Source organism: Cynocephalus volans, chromosome 3 (genome assembly GCF_027409185.1).
Source record: "Cynocephalus volans isolate mCynVol1 chromosome 3, mCynVol1.pri, whole genome shotgun sequence".
In the NCBI taxonomy this organism is placed as follows: Eukaryota; Metazoa; Chordata; class Mammalia; order Dermoptera; family Cynocephalidae; genus Cynocephalus; species Cynocephalus volans.
In genome coordinates this window covers 80,389,420-80,407,533 of record NC_084462.1, presented here as the reverse complement: position 1 = coordinate 80,407,533, position 18,114 = coordinate 80,389,420, and the positions used below count along the sequence as shown (strand labels likewise).

Below are 18,114 nucleotides of genomic sequence, written 5' to 3'. Positions count from 1 at the left end.
ACCTATATACATTTTCATGAACTTAAATAATTACCTATATTTGCATGGCTCTTCGCCTTGGCTATGTAAGTGTTGACAACACATGAAAAGAAAATTAGTCATGGTTCTTTGTTATAGGTAAATTATTAAAATGTGCTTGTCAATATTTGAAACATATACCAATAAAAACTACCAGAGCAAATACAAATTTACCCAAGTAGGGTTTTTGAAAAATGGTAAAGAGCCATTATTGGAGAAGTGTGTTCCATGATTTTTGGCTCTACCATACTTCATTGGCCTATAAATGATTCACTCATTCGATTTATTCATATAACACAACTTTACATATCTCTTTTTATATTTGAGATATCACGCTAAATTCTGAATTTCCTGAAATCTAAAATCTCATTTGTACTTCACGGCCTTAAATACTACAAAGTGCTTAATCCAGCAGCATATGTATTAATCTGTTAACATCTGCAATTCTTTTCTAGGGAGAAATCCGAATTTAACAACAGCATTTATTGTTTATGGATTGACATGGAGACCAAAAGCACACAAAACTCCTAAATCCAACATTCTGAAGAAGCTTTCCATTATCTTTTGTAACTTTGTTTTCCAAGTGTTGGATAAATATAATAATATTATTTCAATATTAAAAAGGGAGAAGGGGCTCCATCTTCTGCATTTTCAGGAAAACGTACTTCCCAAGCAAGTATTAAAAATATAGCAATTAAAAAAAAAACCCACCAGACAGTAAGCCCCATTAAAATATGAGCTCTTTCCCTTTATCCACCATGGCGTCTCCAGTGCCAACCAAACACAGTATCCAGAAACATACTTGGTACTAAAATTTGTTGAATGAATGAAACACTGCTTCGTAATTTTGTCTACCTTTCTAACCAACAGAGATACAAAACTTTCACATTTTATTATACACCAGCTATTTATATGTCTAACTGTGAAGGAAGACCTATCTTAATTTTCGTATCCCAGGAGCCTAGAAAATGTTCAAAGGTTTAAAAAAAAAAAATGGAGGAAAAAACCCTTTTCTGGAACAGGTCAGAATAGGACACACATCCATTTAATTTGTTGCCAACAAAACCTCCAGCCTACTCTGTCCGTGTCCTTTCTGAAAACTTCATGGCCTTAAGAGAAACCAATTCTAATTAGAAAAAAGCCACTTTTCAGGAGTAGGCGCTTCCCACTCCAAGCAAAGTGAAGCCAAGTTAACAAAACCGCGAAGACTTGGCTAATTCAAGCACACGCTAATTTATTATTATTGGCCCAAATTACCCACTTTCTTTGCTGCGCAGGCCAATATCCACAACCGCACTGACGCCTCCTGTAGGGCGAACGTCTCAGCAGTAGCTGGTGGGGAGCACAGCGCTTCTCACCCCAAACCAGGGGTGACTGGAATTTGTGCAGTGCAGTAATCCAAACACCTCGAGTAGATCCCCGCCTTTAAATCCGCATCTCGTAAGAAATGCCTTCAATTTTCCATATTACAAGCTGGGGAAACAAGTCTCCTGAGCCCATCAGGGACGAGCTCTTTTCCAAAAGCTACAACCACCTCCAACCCTCCACGTTCAAGCCCAAAACTGGGCCACACACACGAGCCAGCTCTAAAGGATCACAGCCAAGCCATCCACCGCCCGCCTGGCCTTTAAAGAAGCCGCGTGCGGTGGGGCTGCCCCGAAGTTCAACTTCCGGCCACATAGTGAGAGGATGTTTTCCTGCAGGAGCTGAGGCCGCGGGGGCGCGCCCTCCTGGCCACGCCCACCTGGCCACGCCCGCCACGCCCGGCCTTCGGAGCGCGAGCTCGGGCGGGCGCGCGAGAGGGGCAGGGCCGCGTGGGCAGCATCCGCATGGTTCGCCCTCGCCCGGCAGCGCGCAGTCACGCGGAGGCACGCCCCGAGCGGGCGGAAAGCGCGGCGGCGCGCGCGCGCTCTCGGTGCCCTCCCCGGTGACGTGCCTGGCCAAGGCCGCGCTAGGGCGCTGTAGCTGCCAGTGAGCTGTCATGGCGTCGGAGGCGCTGGCTGAGGAGAATCGGCCGCGGTCTCTATAGACCGAGGGGCGGGCGGCCCGGTATGGAGAGCGGCCCCGAGAGCCTGCAGCCGCTAGAGCACAGGGTGGCGGCCGGGCCAGCGCCAGGGACAGGTTCTCCGCAGGAAGGGAGACAGGAGACCAGGCTTGCCGCTGGGGATGGTCCTCCGCTGTGGGCAGCGGACAGCGGCGGCGGGAATGGGCAGGGGGCGGCGGCCGCCGGCAGGAGCCCCCCGGACTCGGCTTCTCCCGCGGGCTCTCCTCAGGTTCCCGGACCCTGCAGCTCCTTTCCGGGCTTGGACTTGAAGGAAAGCGCTTTGGAGAGTCTTGTTGCCGCGAAGGCGCCTCTGAGAGGGCAGCACAAGGTGACCGCCTCCCCGGAGACAGCCGAGACCGGAGCGGGCCATGGGTTGGGTCCGGCCGGAGACACGGGAGCCCGCCCGGATCCCGCCGGCACCTGCCGGGCAGAGCTGACGGCCGCCGGCTCCGAGGAGCCCAGCAGTGCCGGCGGCCTCAGCAGCAGTTGCAGCGACCCGAGCCCTCCTGGTGAATCGCCGAGCCTGGACTCCCTGGAGTCGTTCTCTAACCTGCATTCTTTCCCCAGTAGCTCCGAATTCAATAGTGAGGAGGGAGCGGAGACCAGGATCCCGGAGGAGGAGGAGGAGGGTGCGGCGGTGTTGCCCGGGGCTGTCCCTCTGTGCAAGGAGGACGAGGAGGAGGAGACCGCTCAGGTGCTGGCGGCCTCCAAGGAACGCTTCCCGGGACAATCTGTGTATCACATCAAGTGGATACAGTGGAAGGAAGAGAACACACCCATCATCACCCAGAATGAGAATGGACCCTGCCCTTTGCTGGCCATCCTCAATGTTTTGCTTCTGGCCTGGAAGGTAAATTCTGCAGCCTTCCACTTCCTACAGCTTTCAGGGAGGTGGAAAAGAGGGTGAGGGAGCTGCTGTATGTCAGCTGATGGTTTCCTTTTTCCTTTCCTTACTCATCAGCCCCCTTCTTACATGAAGTTCATTCCAGGATTTCCTTGTTGAAAGAATGTTCCTATATATATCAGAAAGAATAGTCCCTAATCTCAGGTCTCTCTTGTAGCGTTGAAATAAGAGTTCAGCATTCAGTTGTGGTTGATATACTTACAAACAGGTAGGACTGAGAGCATCCTAAATCTTATGATTATTTTAAACTGTATTTTCCAATGTTATTCCTTCTTGCGGATTTTAGCACATGTGCTAAAGGGTGAAGAACTGGAGAAAGTGATCTTCAGTTACCATCAATCCATAATTTCATGGAGTAGGTTTTGATGGTTAGGTTTAGTCTATTTTCCAACTAACGCTTGCTCCATTTGCACGTGGATACTTAAGGGAATGGTGATAGGGAAGATGTGGCTCTTTAGAGAAAGTTCCATTTAAGGAAAAGCATTGGTCTGAGATTCGCTTACCGTAAATTCTTGGTTTTCAAAGATTATGTTTTCCTTTTATTCGTAATTTTTACTTGTCTCATTTCTTTGGCTCTGTTTGAATGGTTTGACATCACCAGTAACCGTGCATCAGAATGGGTTAAGTGAGCTAAAACCATAACAACTAAAATAAGAAAAGATGTATCTCAGGTAAAGGGGCCAAAAAGGGAAAGACCCTCAAAAATAACTATATTGAAAACTCAGAGTGAGTTACCTGTAAATGAAGCTTGCAGTTTTAGGTGCTAAGAAGATGCATCTCACACCACCTATTATATTTTCAAATTCATAATTATATCTATAGATAAAATGTTCCCTAGAAAAATATAGCCTGAATTATTCTGACCAGTTAGGAAGAAAATCAAGTAAAGAGAATAGTATTTATTACATGCCTTCATCTTCCTATTACTAGCAAGCACTGATACGAGAGAAAATAAGGTTAGAAACCTTGCCTTTGTTGGGTGCATAATGGCACTCTGTTGTTTTGAGTGAAGAAAGTGCTTGCTCTTGAAAAGATATCAAGCCATTTGGGGTTGCAGCATGACTTACTTAAAACTATTAAAGAACAATAAATAGTAAGTTATATGAAATAAATAGAAATGCATTAGATATCCAAAAAGGGGAAATTTTGCTTTGATCTGACACAGTCCCAGAGAGGTTCATGGAATTTGTGGGTCTTGAACCAAGATTTTAAGGAAGAGTATTTAAAATAATAGAGAAATGGAATTCCTGGGGGAGAGAAGAGTATAAACAAAAGGAATGAAAATAGAATGGATATTGTGTGTTTGTGTGTGTTTATTAGAGACAAGAGTAGCAAATTCATATTGGAGAATAATAAAAAAATAAAATTGAAAAGGTAAAGAAGAGCCACTTTGGTGGAGGCCCTTCACTAGTAATTTCTATTAGTTTCTATGTAGTATTGCAGAAGTTCAGAGGAAAGAGCAAGTACTGTGGTCTGGAGTATTTGGAGATAGAGGACCATTGAACTTACTCCTTGAAAGATCCAAGTGAATGCTCAAATGTTTGGGTTCCCACTATATATGAGGTACTAAAAATGCAAAGATGAGTATGATGCAAGTCTACCTGTATGTCGCTCAGTATCTATTGGGGAGGCAGACATATATAAACAGTTAAAGTGCAATATGAGAAGCTCTGATGTGCTATGAAAGTACAGAGAAAAGGGCAATTGGGGATGGGATGTGTCAAGGGAAGGCTTCATATAAGAGATAACCTGTGAACTGGGTCTGAAGAATGAGTAAGAGAAGGCCTTACAGCCAAAGGGAGTAGTGTATTCATAGAATGCTGAAGCAGAAAAGGGTTTGTTCCGTTTGTGTTCTCTGAACTTGGTTGAAGTGCAGTGGAGGAAGGGGAGGAAATGGCAGTAGCAGAAATAAAATTGATAGGTTGGGTCAGACTGAATGAGCAGGCATGCTAATTTGGAGATTATTTTGTAAATCCATGGTTCTCAGCCTTTTTCTGCTTCCAGGCTATTGAGGCCACAAAAACCAGTCATCAGTAATCATTAATGATTGGTAAGGAGATGGATAAAAGAACCAAGGTAGAGCAGCATTCTCAAAGTGAGCCAGGGGTTCTAGAGGTCAAAATTAGTTTTATAATAACACTTAGATGTTTTTGCTTTTTTCACTCATTCTCTCATAAGTGTCATGGAGTTGCATGATATGTGATATCATTGCTCTGACAGTTAATGAAATGTGTGCCTGTGTATTCTTGCATTTTAAATTTTTCTCAATTTTAATTTCCAACATGGTAAATATCCATAGATATAACCCACATAGACAAAAGCTCTTTGGGGTCCTCAATAATTTTAAGACTGTGAAGGACTCTGAGAACAAAAAGTTTGAGAAATGCTGTAGTAGAGAAAAATAATAAACAGGGTGTGAAGGTAGTTGTGAGATCCAAGGGACTCATTACTAGGGGTATTTATACTTTTTGTGTAGCTGATGATATATCTATTATAAATTGCTGGATAGGGAAATGATATGAAGAAAGCAGGCTTTTAGTCTGAGATTAGGATAGAGGTAAGATTGTAAGAAAAATTGATGAGGATAGCTCTTTTGGGTAGGGAATTTTTTGTCCCCTCTCTTTGATGAGGGTAAAGTAGCTGTCTCAATGATGAATTTATGACTAACTGGATATAAGAAATGAAGGAGATGGCACCATTTTGTTCAAATCTGGGTAATAGAGATTGGTTGGGTCTTTCCAAAGATAGGGAAGGTATGAAGAAAATCTTTATTTTTATTTATTGTCGTTTTTTTTTTTTTTTTTTCCGTGACCGGCACTCAGCCAGTGAGTGCACCGGTCAGTCCTATATAGGATCCGAACCCGCGGCGGGAGCGTCGCCGCGCTGCCAGCGCAGCACTCTACCAAGTGCGCCACGGGCTCGGCCCTATTTTTATTTATTTATTTTTGGCAACTGGCCGGTGCAGGGATCTGAAACCTAGAAAATCATTTTAGATGGGAAAGTTGATGCCCAAGTTTGGTTGTGTCAAGTTGGAAGTGTCTGGTTGTGAAACATAAAAATATAAATGTTCATTATGCTGTTAGAAGCATGGACTGGGTCTCGGAAAAGAGGTCAGAATTATAGAGAAAAATTTAATTGGGAAACTGCATAGATCTAAGTGTGGTAGCTCTAAGAATAAATGAATTCCCCATAGAAAATGGTGAGCAATAATTCTCAACTTTTTTCCGTCTCAATATATATGAGAAATTACGTATTGCCAGCCCTCTCCTGTCTCTATTTCCCCTCTCCCTCTCCCACCCGATTGTCCAGTAGACATAAAGAAAACAGAAGAAGAAAGATTAAAAGATGGGGAGAATGTTAAGGGTAAGAGAGGGAAAAAGAAACCAGCATAGGCACAATTCAAGATGTGGAATGAGAACTAGAAATAGGACAATGTCATGATAGTGGTAGGGAGAGAATGCCGTTAAAAAAAAAAAAAGAAAGGAGGGGGCGTTAGTTACCATTGTCAAATGCAACAGCATCAAGGAGCTGATGGAGTAGGAAAGATTTTGCCAAAAAGGGCAGGTGTGGGGACAAGGTTGCTGAAAAGTCAGGATAATATGGAATGTTCAGAATAGGTGGTAAATTTCTTTAGAGGGAATGAACAACAATCTCATTTTCTGAAGTAATGGAAAGACGAAGATACAGAGACAAGGTCATGTTAAGATAGAGAAATAGATGGAAATTGAGGCCCCATATTTTCCATTTTGGCAGAGGAACTGTTGAACTCATCAGTAATTAAGAAGGAGAGAGGTTGTAAAGAATTGAGGGAGTAGATTTTGTGAGAAAAGTACACTGCATTTTAAAGAAGTTCTAATCTCAGTGGAGATTATGTTTAGGAATCTGAAGTACAAACAGAAAGACTGACAGTTTAGTAGCAATGAATAAATTGAGATATTCCTTAAAAACTTTTAGTATATCAATTTTGCTTTGTTTTTGGTTTTTCCCCAGTAGTTCTCTTATACCTGGCAATAAGGAGCAGGAAGATGGTTGATTAGGGTTATCAGGGTTTGGGCTTTTCATGGAGGGTAAGTGGAATTAGAGAGTTGAAAGTGAAACAGTTGATCAACTCTTTTTAGAGGAGAATGAAATCATGAGAAAATCAATAAACAGAACAAATTGGGAGGATTTGAGTGATTCCAAAGGAAGTAAGTGCAGTGATTCTGGGTGAGATGACAGTTAAAATTATCAAATGGAGTAAGTAATGAGTTGAAAGTGTGTTGGCTTAGGACTGATAGAGAGTAGATGATCATTCATAATCTGTTAAATAGTTGAGCTGTGATAATCCAACAAATCAAGAAAGAACGAAATCCATTCATTAAATTTAATTTTAGCTCAAATTTGTAATTTGATAAGCAACAGCAGGTAAATTTATCCAGATTTATATCTGAGAATATATTTTCATTTTAAGTTCATAGTTGATTTTTAAGTTTTTTAAATCTTTCATTTTAGCTGTAAAAAATTATGCTGTTTATAGATATATTTATAGGTATAGGCTGTGACCCATTTAATTAGGTGTGTTTATAAAAATCAAAAAGTCAGAAGGCACATAAAATATAAATTTTAGTTTCTGATGATATTGGCCATGTGTTATAAATGTTAAAGCTAAGTGATGAGTACTTGGCAGTTCATTATGCTATTACTTTTTTACTTTTGTATGATTTAAACTTTGCATTATAAAACATTTAAGAGTTCCTGCCTTAATATTATTATGTTCCCAAAGGTGTTACTTTAGTAATAGATGGGTTCCCTACTTTGTCACGTCATACTTTTATTTTATAAAAAATGCTATAGGTTCTGACACCAACACACATATAAAAAAACTTACATATAATCTATACTATATGTTGTGATAGAGGACATACAGTATTGTAATATCTAATCATTATGTAGATATTAGCATTTTACTAGAAGAATGAATGAACTGTTCTAATTTAAGATATTGAAAACGCATCTCCTCTCCTCCTTAACTCTTTCATGTAAAGAATTCTTCTCCCAATTTTCTCTTTATTTGCTTAATAGGAGTTGAGACAATATCCTGCTCCAAGTCAAAGGAGCAATGCCAGGGTCCTGAAGCAAGATAGTTTTGGGGGTTTTTTGTTTGTTTGTTTGTTTTGCAGTTGGCCAGTAAGGGGATCCAAGTGCTTGACTTTGATGTTACCAGCACCACGCTCCTCTGAGTGAGCTAACTGGCCAGCCCTGAAGCAAAATTTTTTTATGTTAAGCTGATTCCTTTAGACTTCAAACCTAGAGAGAATAAAATAAGGATTGATACATTTGATTCTGTAAAGTATAAAAAAGTTTAAGATTTAAAAAAATTAAAAGACACCCCCACACACACATCAAAAAAAAAAACCCCATTGTAAACTAAATCAATACACGTTATATAAACTGAGGGAAATATTTGCCTGATTATGTGTCTAAAGGCTAATTTCTTAATTTATGAAGAGCCCTTATAAATCAAAAAGAGAAAGATGGGCAACACAATGGCAAATTGAGCAAAAGGCCATTAACAGAAATTTAAAGTTCCAGTGGACATATCCTCTGCCTAATTGTCACCTGCAATGTGAGGGACCATGAAGGTGAGCCTCTTGCAAGCAGTGCATTTTTGCTTTGGTTGTCCCTCCTCCTTGATGACATTTCTTTTCTCATATCCTTTTCACAGATACTTCTTACTTCTGACCAGGTTTTACTTTTTTCACTGACTTGTAGGAACATTGCAGTCACGCAAATTTTCTCATGTTCTCTTTTCCTAAAGTAAGCACAAAGCTCTTTTGTGGTTTTCCAAGAGTGTTTATTACTTATAAAAAGGGAAAACAGATGGTGGGCCAAAGGTTCCATCTTAGCCTCTTTTCACCCCATTTTTAAATATAGATCTTGTAAGAATAGAATTAAAACTTCACACAATGGTGAGGTTTTGTTTACACAGAAGATTTAAGTAATGTTTCTGAGGCTTTCATTCCCAATCTCTCCCAAGAATTCAAATTGGCTTGTTTCTCTGGATTTGTGAGATAAAGTAGATGAGGGTTGATGATAGTATGAATACTGCCAGTGGGTGGTTGCCCTCCTATCAGTGATAGATATGTTCATTTTCTCCTTTTTCCCTTGATATGAGTTGTCCTTCAGCGAAGAACTTTCCCACTTACCATCCAACCTTTTCTGTTGAGTCCCAGCTGAAAGACATTTGAGCACTGGTGGGACCAGCAATCATAGGGTTTTGAATAATGATAGTAAGTACTCAATTATTTTTGTGTCCAGATATTGTGCTAAGTATTTTATGTGCATTATATGTATTTTCTATTAGTTTTCTCAACCACATCATGAATTCCTATTTTACATATATAGAAAATTGAGGTGCAAAAAATTTAAATAACTTGCCCAAGGTAAGATTATCACCCACTCCAGAACCTGAGCTCTTACTCAGGATATTTGATTGGCAGATAAAGTTCAAGATACCAGTAAGTCTGGTGGACAATAGGTCTGGGGCAAAGCAAGGTGCGAAAGCCAGTGGAGCAGAAATAGACTTCATGATTCCTTAGATACCTGGGAATCTGGTACCAGTTGCTCTTTACACAGACTTCTTCCATTTCTAGCCCCCTCTGCTTTATCCCATATGTATTAGTCCGTTTGTGCTGCTACAACAGAATACCTGAGACTGGGTAATTTATAAAGAACAGAGGTTTATTTGGCTTATGATTCTGGGACAGCTGCATCTGGCACAGGCCTCAGGCTGCTTCTACTCATGGCAGAAAGCGTCAGGCAGCCATGGGTACACCAGATCACATGGCGAGAGGGAGAGGGAGGAGGTGCCAGGGTCTTTTTAAACAACCAACTCTCGTGGGAACTAATAGAGGGAGAACTCATTCATTAATCCCCCCTTCCCCAGGGAGAGCATTAATCCATTCATGAGGGATCCACCCCCATGACTCAATCAGTTTCCAACACTGCCACATTGGAGATTAAATTTCCACATGAGTTTTGGAGGAGACAGCACATCCAAACTCCAACACCATGTCTTCTGAAGTATCTGACAACTTCTAATTTCAGAGCCTTTCTTGGGTTCTATGGTGAATAAGCTTGCCTTTACCATCATAGTTTGTTAAATACGTTCTTGGAAATTTTTCAGTAATTAATAATTTCTATCTCTGTTGCCACTATACTAGTTCAGGCCTTCTTCATCTCTCATGTGGACTACCTCAGTAGCCTACTGTCTCTTGTCTTACCCTATTCCCACCTGTCTTTCAAGCAGTTAATGGAAAAGTTTCACTGTCAGTTTTTCTTCAGAAGATTTTTCAGCATGGTAAGCTTCTTAAATATAGGTAGTGAATTTTGAGCTGAAGATGTCTTCTTTTACATGTAGATTTTTTACTGGTAAATCTCACTGCAACAACATTCTTCATTGTTCTAAAGCACTTTGAAGTACGTATTAAATAGGACATTCTTGAAAATTTAATATGTGTGAATATATCTGCAGTTTCTGTTGGTTTTAAAAAGTTTTAAATAGACCTTCAAGTTACTCTGAGGATGGGGTCTAAATAACAATAAACATTGACAGTGAAACTGGGTTTTTTTTTTTCATTTTTGTTTTTATTCACACATTTAGAAAGTGTTTCAAATTGGCCTTTCCAAGTTGGAGGTTGTCTCATAAAATTTTCTGATTTTAAATACTGATGGCGAGTAGAAAGCCAGTTAGATTCTCCAAAGTTTCTGAATTTTAGTATTTTTAAATACAGTAATTATTCTTAGTAATAAATAATAGTACATATAGGAAGTTAAAATATAAAGCATGACATATAATGGTTTGTAATACATAAAATTTTATTTATTAGAGCCAGAATTAAAGCCATGTTGAAAGGATCCTTAAGCTTCTAAGTCTATATTTTGAAAAAAGGTTGGTGGAGGCTACATTTCTTCTCTTTGATAATACTTCTAATATTTTCAAAAGAATAATGTCTTTATAATTTCAACTAAAAAATCATGAATACTATATATTCATGCTGAATATATGAATGCTATATATATTGCATATTCAAAATTAGTGAAATTTGAACTAAGAAGAAAACAAATTATTTAGTTGATCCATTTTACCATAAGTAATGCAAAAACAGACAAGTACAGGAATCATATAATTCATATATGAATTAAAAATGTTATCTCCTGAGTTCCAACTTACTTCCTGTTTGAATGGCAAACTAAATGACATAGTTCTAAAGCAGACGTCATTTTCTTCTATAAATTTATCTTCATTTGCCAAATTTCCTATTTTTATTGATTATATGAATTCTAATTTTTAGCATCTTCTGAACCTTAGAGTCAAGTTTGATTATTCTTTCCCCATCATTTTCCACTTTTCATTGGTCACAAAGTTTCATCAGTTTTTGATTTAAAATATGTTTCAGATGATGTTTTACATAAGATTTCATTGAAAGTGTTTTGCCCTTTTTAAAAAGTCTGTAAATATTGGGATAACAGAAAAAGAATAATTGGCTTTGGTGTCAGATCTCAATTCACATCACAGCTCTGCTACTTATTTTAGACAAATTAGCTTTTTAAAACCTTAGTTTATTCTTTGAATGAAGGTAATAATGCCTGCTTCATAGGATTGTTGTGGATTAAGGTAACATGCAATTGAATGGCAATTAGTAGATGTTTAATGTATTAAAATTTTTCCCTGACTTCCCTTTCCTAAAGTGCAGAGATTGGCCGATACTCAATTTTATATTTCCTCAAGTATCTCCCCATCTTTAAAGGGGTATTGCGGGCTAGCCAGTTACCTCAGTTGGTTAGTGTGGTGCTGATAATACTAAGGCCCAGGGTACTATCCCTATACCTACCAGTAGTCAAAAAAAAAGAGGTATTAGGACTCAAACTGTGCATTTTTTAGAGGACTTATTAATTATTATTCTAATTAAGCATTTAACAGTATTCTCTTTTTTGTTTTGTTTTTGTTTTGGGGAGCTGGCCAGTACAGGGATCCAAACCCATGACTTTTATGTTATAAGGCTGCACTCTAACCAACTGAGCTAACCAGCCAGCCCATTATCAGTATTTTTTAGCTGGTCATTTTTGTACTTGCCATCACTTATATAAGCTGCTTCTTATTTCTGAGTCCCCTGCATTTATCTCTTCCCTCAGAATATCAGAATCATAGTTATCAAAATCTTGGTATAACACTTTTAGGATGTTTTATATTCCTGTCTAAGATTTTATTAACACTTTAGACAGAAGTTTTTGTTCTTTTTATTTTTGGCCTTGCTTGAGTCTATTCTAAATATATTTCACTTTTTAAATGATTAAGAATTACAGATTAATTGGGCTGAATTAATGAGATTTTTCCTTACAGTGGAATATTTGGAGTTGGAATAGCTATTTTCTTTTATTAATTTAAATATTCTTATGCTTATCTTAATAATTTTTTCAGAAAACCTAGCTAATACAATAAAATCTTATTTCTAGAAAAGGATATTATTTATTTTCCTAGATAACAAACGCTTCATTTTATTTAGACTGTATTAATTTGGAACTATGTGTTAATGTGTTGAGAGACTTTGCTCAAATTTTAGGAAGAATATTTAAACTACTTAAGAGAGTACATTCCAAGGACCCATGTGTATATTTTGGGCTTGTTTATTTGTTTTTTGTTGGCTGGCCGATTTGGAGATCCCCTTGTATATATTCAAGTACTCATTTGTTTATAAACAGTATGTTACAGTTTATTACTAAAGGAAGTCATACTGATTTGTCATTTTTTTCATCATAAAACTTAAAATGTAGTGATTCAGACAGACTGCCACAATTATAATTCTATACTGTTAGTCAGCTATCCCATAATCTGTTTCTTCTTTAATAAATCTAAAGGCATGTTAGCTCAGTTGGTTAGCGTACAGCCTTGTGACACAAAGGTTGCCAGTTCAGGTTCCTGCACAGGCCAGCAGCCAAAAATAAGTAAATAAATAAATAAAAAGATTTTTAAAAGAAAAAAAACGTCTAAAGAGACAAAGGAGTCTTAGGTCATTAACAAAAAACCTTGGCACTTGCTTTTGAGGCAATTGTGGTGTAGGAAAGCGAAAACAGAAGCAAGCTTTCAGGAAGATCTTCATTTTGTGGTTAAAAAGAGCAATTGAGATTTGATGATAGCTCCAAAATGTTTGTGTGAAGTAGGCATTTCTCCACTGTCACACCTTTTTGTCCACAGTTGTTGTTGGTGGGGTGTGTGTGTGTGTGTGTGTGTGTGTCTGGCCAGTGTGGAGCTCTGAACCTGTGACCTTAATTTTACCAGCACTACACTCTCCCAAGTGAGCTAGCCGGCCAGCTGTGACCATAGTTTTAATGAACATCCAGAGTATTTTACTGGCTAAGATTCAGGAAATGAATATACCACTGAGTATGCTTGTGAATAAGTGAATTAAAATATTTGTGTATTTGTTGTCCCACTTTTAAAATCAGTTCAGAGGTTGTCATTTCCCATTTCAAATATTTGAAGCAAGACATGGTAGGCAGTTGCTATTTGGAAATATCAAGACTAAACCCTGAAATCATCTGTTCATAGATACCTAGATTGTAGAATATATATCCCCAATACATACACTTGTTAGTGCCTCCGTTTCTTATTTTGACAATTTTATAGTAGGATGACTACATTAACCAAAGGAGAGAATAAGCTACATATTTGTTTATGAAATTTTCTGGTGAATACATTTCTGCAGTGAATCTCTCTGGAATAAGAGAAATGCTTAAGCCTTAATTTATTTAAGAAACATTTTTATGCGTAAATGGGACTTCAGATTGGTCTAAAACTGAAAGTCCAGTTTTTAGAATATAAACTTCACTGGTATAAATATCAGGCCTTCAGAAATGGTTTTGAAACACCTTGATAGAGCATTGTGTAATAACAGTTAAAATCACTTAAAGCAGAGATCTGTAAACTTTTCCTGTAAAAGACCATATAGTAAACATTTTGGGCTTTGTGTACCATACATTCTCCATTGCAGAGATTCAACTGTGCTGTTGTAATGCAAAAGCAGCCAAAGATAATACATAAATACAGTGACTGTGCTCCAAAAAAACTTTATATTTAGAAAAATAGGTGGTGAACCATAATTTGCCAATGAGTTTCAATTTTAAAATATCCCAAGTATGGGAACTCTCTGTATTTTCTACTCACTTTTTCTAAAACTGCTTTAAAAAACCCAACAGCAATAATCAGAATAAAAATTTAAAAGTCTACTAAAAATTTTAGAAAAAATATGTTACAGAGAATAAAAATAATTTAGAATGAGGTGATGATAAAAACTTCCATGACAACTCTTGGTTTTCACTGAGTGATAAATCTACTGGATGACTAAATCATAAGCATCAACTGTTGTGTATGCTCTCAGAGGGTCTCACACTGTTCTCTTTTACAGGGATCTGTTTTAAAACTTATTTTATTCATGGATTAAAACAAAAAGAATTATGACATGCCATTACCACATTTGAGAACATAAACACATAGAGCACCTTCTTCAACATTTGAGGAAATTATTGGAGAAATTGCTGATTTAAATGACTTTCTTGGTTGAACAGAAAATAATTCCCAAAGAATTTTTAATTATGTTGCTGTTCTCCTGTCATTGATGTAGTTATTACTTTGAGTTTCCATCCTATAGTATTTATTTTTCTCCTATTCTAGGAATATACTATGGAGTATGCTTGTGAATGTCAGTTAAAATATTTATAATCATTGACTGCACTATCCATGTAACTCATCTGACAACTCATTTGAAAAATTTATTTAAACTAATATGATGTTGCAGTTGAATTAACTTTAATGAATTTTCTGGCTTTTTTCATCTTAAATATGACTATAATGTATTTACTATTAACTTTTTTGTTGTGAAATATAACACATACAGAAAAGTACAAAAAAACAGAGATGTCCAGTTTAACAAGTTATTTTAGAGCAAACATCAGTGGAACTACCGTAGCAAGTCAAGAAATACCCCATTGCCAGCAACCCAGTAGCCCCTTATAAGCCCTTTTCCAACTATAACTCCTTCCCTTACCCCTAGGGGTAACCATAATCCTGATTTTTACAGTATTCATTTTCTTACTTTTCTTTATTGTTTTATCACCTAAGTGTGCAGCTCTAAACAGTATAGTGTAATTTTGCTGCTTTTAAAGTTTATATTATAAATATATAAATATATATTTACATATAAATTCTTCAATGTATAACTCATACTTGAGTATTGTCTTCATTTTAGCCATTCAACAGTAAAAAGGGCCAAGATAAACTGAACTAATGGGATATTGAGCTGTGTTGAATCCTATCTTCAGTAAAACTGCTGCATGGGCAACCTGTCACGTTTGCTCCCTCTCCCTATCCTTTAACCACATTTTCTCCCATGCAAGACACTGTTGTAGGTGCCTAATGATAGTTATGGTGGGTGGTGAAAGGTATAGCACTTGGCTTTGAAAACAGATTTCTCCATGTTTCCTATAAAATATTATATCACCCTGTAAATTTTATGGTGATAGAATTGACTTTTTTATATTTTAAAAAGATTAGTTATAAAGATTCAAATAAGTGTGAATATTAATGTATACACATAGGAGATACATATATACACATAAGTACTTGTGTTCCTGACTACAAGAAATGCTTTTCTTGAATACATTTGATTTTATAGAAATAATACTTTCTTTTTCAGGTGAAACTTCCACCGATGATGGAAATCATAACTGCTGAGCAGCTGATGGAATATTTAGGTTAGTGTTCAAAAATGGATGATTTTATATCTCTTTCAAAGTAAGAAAAAGTTTTCTAAGCCAATATATTATTACCCAGTCTCACTTTTCTGAAACACTATTGTATAGTATATTTTTAAATTAGGGTTTTGAATCTGTTAAGAATTTTTATCACTATGTTACTGTTCTTGGATGTTATAGTCTTTTTTTCTGACCAGCATTAAAATTCTGTAGTAGAAATAAGGAGACTGGGTGACATCTAGAAAACAAGATACATATTAATTCAAATACATTGTCAAATGAGAAATGTCACAGAACTCTGACATTGCATGTAAAAGGTGTTCAAAAATATTGGGTAGACTTGAATTAAAGACAAAGGAGGTGATTTAGAGCAGTGCTACTCAAAATATGCCATGAACCTATGCCAATCTATAAAATGTTAGTTATCAGTCTACAGTGAGATAGGAGCATATACCAGGATATAAGATATTTACATTTCTAAACACACTGTTTTTCTGTTTTTGTGAAAAAAATCTGAAGTTTTTGTCATAGCAAAAATTTCATGATGAAGGAAGCAACATATTGAATTACATTCTTACAGAAGCTTCTTATTTCAAAACACAATGGTGATGCACTTTGTAGATACGCTACATTTAGTCTAACTTGTTTAGAGAGGAAGCAGTTTTAAATCACACTGTGGTCTCTTATGCTCTGGCAAATAAGAATTTATATATTTTTACTATTACCGAATAGGAAATCTTAATCAATACTCATACAGTTTTTTAGTAATTAAATTTTTATTTTTAAACATCTTGGGGCTGGCCAGTTAGCTCAGTTGATTAGAGCACAGCCTTGTAACAACAACTGTCCCTATTTGCAGATGACATGATACTATATACAGAAAAACCTAAAGTCTCTATCAAAAAACTCCTAGAGCTGGTTAATAATTTCAGTAACATTGCAGGATACAAAATAAATGCCCCCAAATCAGGTGCATCTATATACTCAAGTAATGAACTAACAGAAAGAGAAATAAAGAAAGTAAGCCCATTTATAATAGTCACATGAAAAATAAAATACCTAGGGATCAATTTAACCAAGGAGGTGAAAGATCTCTACAATGAGAACTACAAACCACTACTGAAAGAAATTAAAGAAGAAACAAAAAGACGGAGAGATATTCCATGCTCTCAGATTGGGAGAATGAACATTGTGAAAATGTCTATACTACCCAAAGCGATCTACAGATTCAATGCAATCCCCACCAAAATACCAATGACAATCTTCACAGAAATGGAAAAAACAATCTTAACATTCATAAAAACAAAAGAGACCCTGAATAGCCAAAGCAATCCTGAACAAAAAAAATAAAGCCGGAGGCATAACACTGCCTGACTTCAAATTATACTCCAAAGCTGTAGTAACCAAAACAGCATGGTACTGCCATAAAAATAGACATTCAGACCAGTGGAACAGAATTGAGAACCCAGAAATCACCCCTCAGGTTTACAGCCATCTGATATTGGACAAAGGCAACAAAAATCTACATTGGGGAACAGGCTGCCTCTTCAGTAAGTGGTGCTGGCAAAATTGGATATCCATATGCAGAAGAATGAAACTAGATATGCACGTCTCACCATATACTTTAAAATCAACTCAAAATGGATTAAAGACTTAAGTATAAGACCTGAAACTGTAAAATTGGTAAGGGAGAATATAGGTGAAACACTTCAGGAACTAGTTCTAGGCATAGACTTTATGAACATGAGCCTGAAAGCACAAGCAGCAAAGAAAAAATAAACAAATGGGACTATATCAAACTAAAAAGCTTCTGCACAGCAAAGGAAACAATCAACAGAGTGAAATGACAACCTACAGAGTGGGAAAAAATGTTTGCTAACTATGCCTCCGACAAGGGATTAATATCCATAACATACAAGGAACTCAAGCAATTACACAGTAAAAAAAACAACCCAATTAAAAAATGGGCAAAGGAGCTGAGTAGACACTTTTCGAAGGACGATATGCAAATGGCCAACAGGTACTTGAAAAAATGCTCGACATCACTAGTGATCAGGGGAATGCAAATTAAAACTACACTGAGATACCATCTCACCCCAGCTAAACTGGCTATAATCAAAAAGACAGTGAATAACACATGCTGGTGAGGGTGTGGAGAGAAGGGAACACTCCTGCACTGTTGGTGGGACCGTAAATTAGTACAACCACTATGGAAAACAGTATGGTGGTTTCTCAAACAACTACAGGTAGATCTTCCATACGTTCCAGCAATCCACTCATCTGATGATGGACATTTGGGCTGGTTCCAACTCTTGGCTATTGTAAATAGTGCTGTAATAAACATGGGAGTACAGGTATC

General features: G+C 37.4%; 1 protein-coding gene across 1 annotated transcript in view; it reads left to right on the top strand.

Moving 5' to 3' along the window:
• Nucleotides 1–2,006: 2,006 nt before the first annotated feature.
• Nucleotides 2,007–18,114, top strand: part of MINDY2 (MINDY lysine 48 deubiquitinase 2) — a 66,037-nt gene continuing 49,929 nt past the window's right edge. Inside the window, exons 1-2 of the mRNA XM_063089609.1 lie at nucleotides 2,007–2,912; nucleotides 15,698–15,755. Of these exons, the coding sequence (XP_062945679.1) occupies nucleotides 2,070–2,912; nucleotides 15,698–15,755 (901 nt within the window). The 5' untranslated portion in view covers nucleotides 2,007–2,069. The remainder of the gene's footprint in view (nucleotides 2,913–15,697; nucleotides 15,756–18,114) is intronic.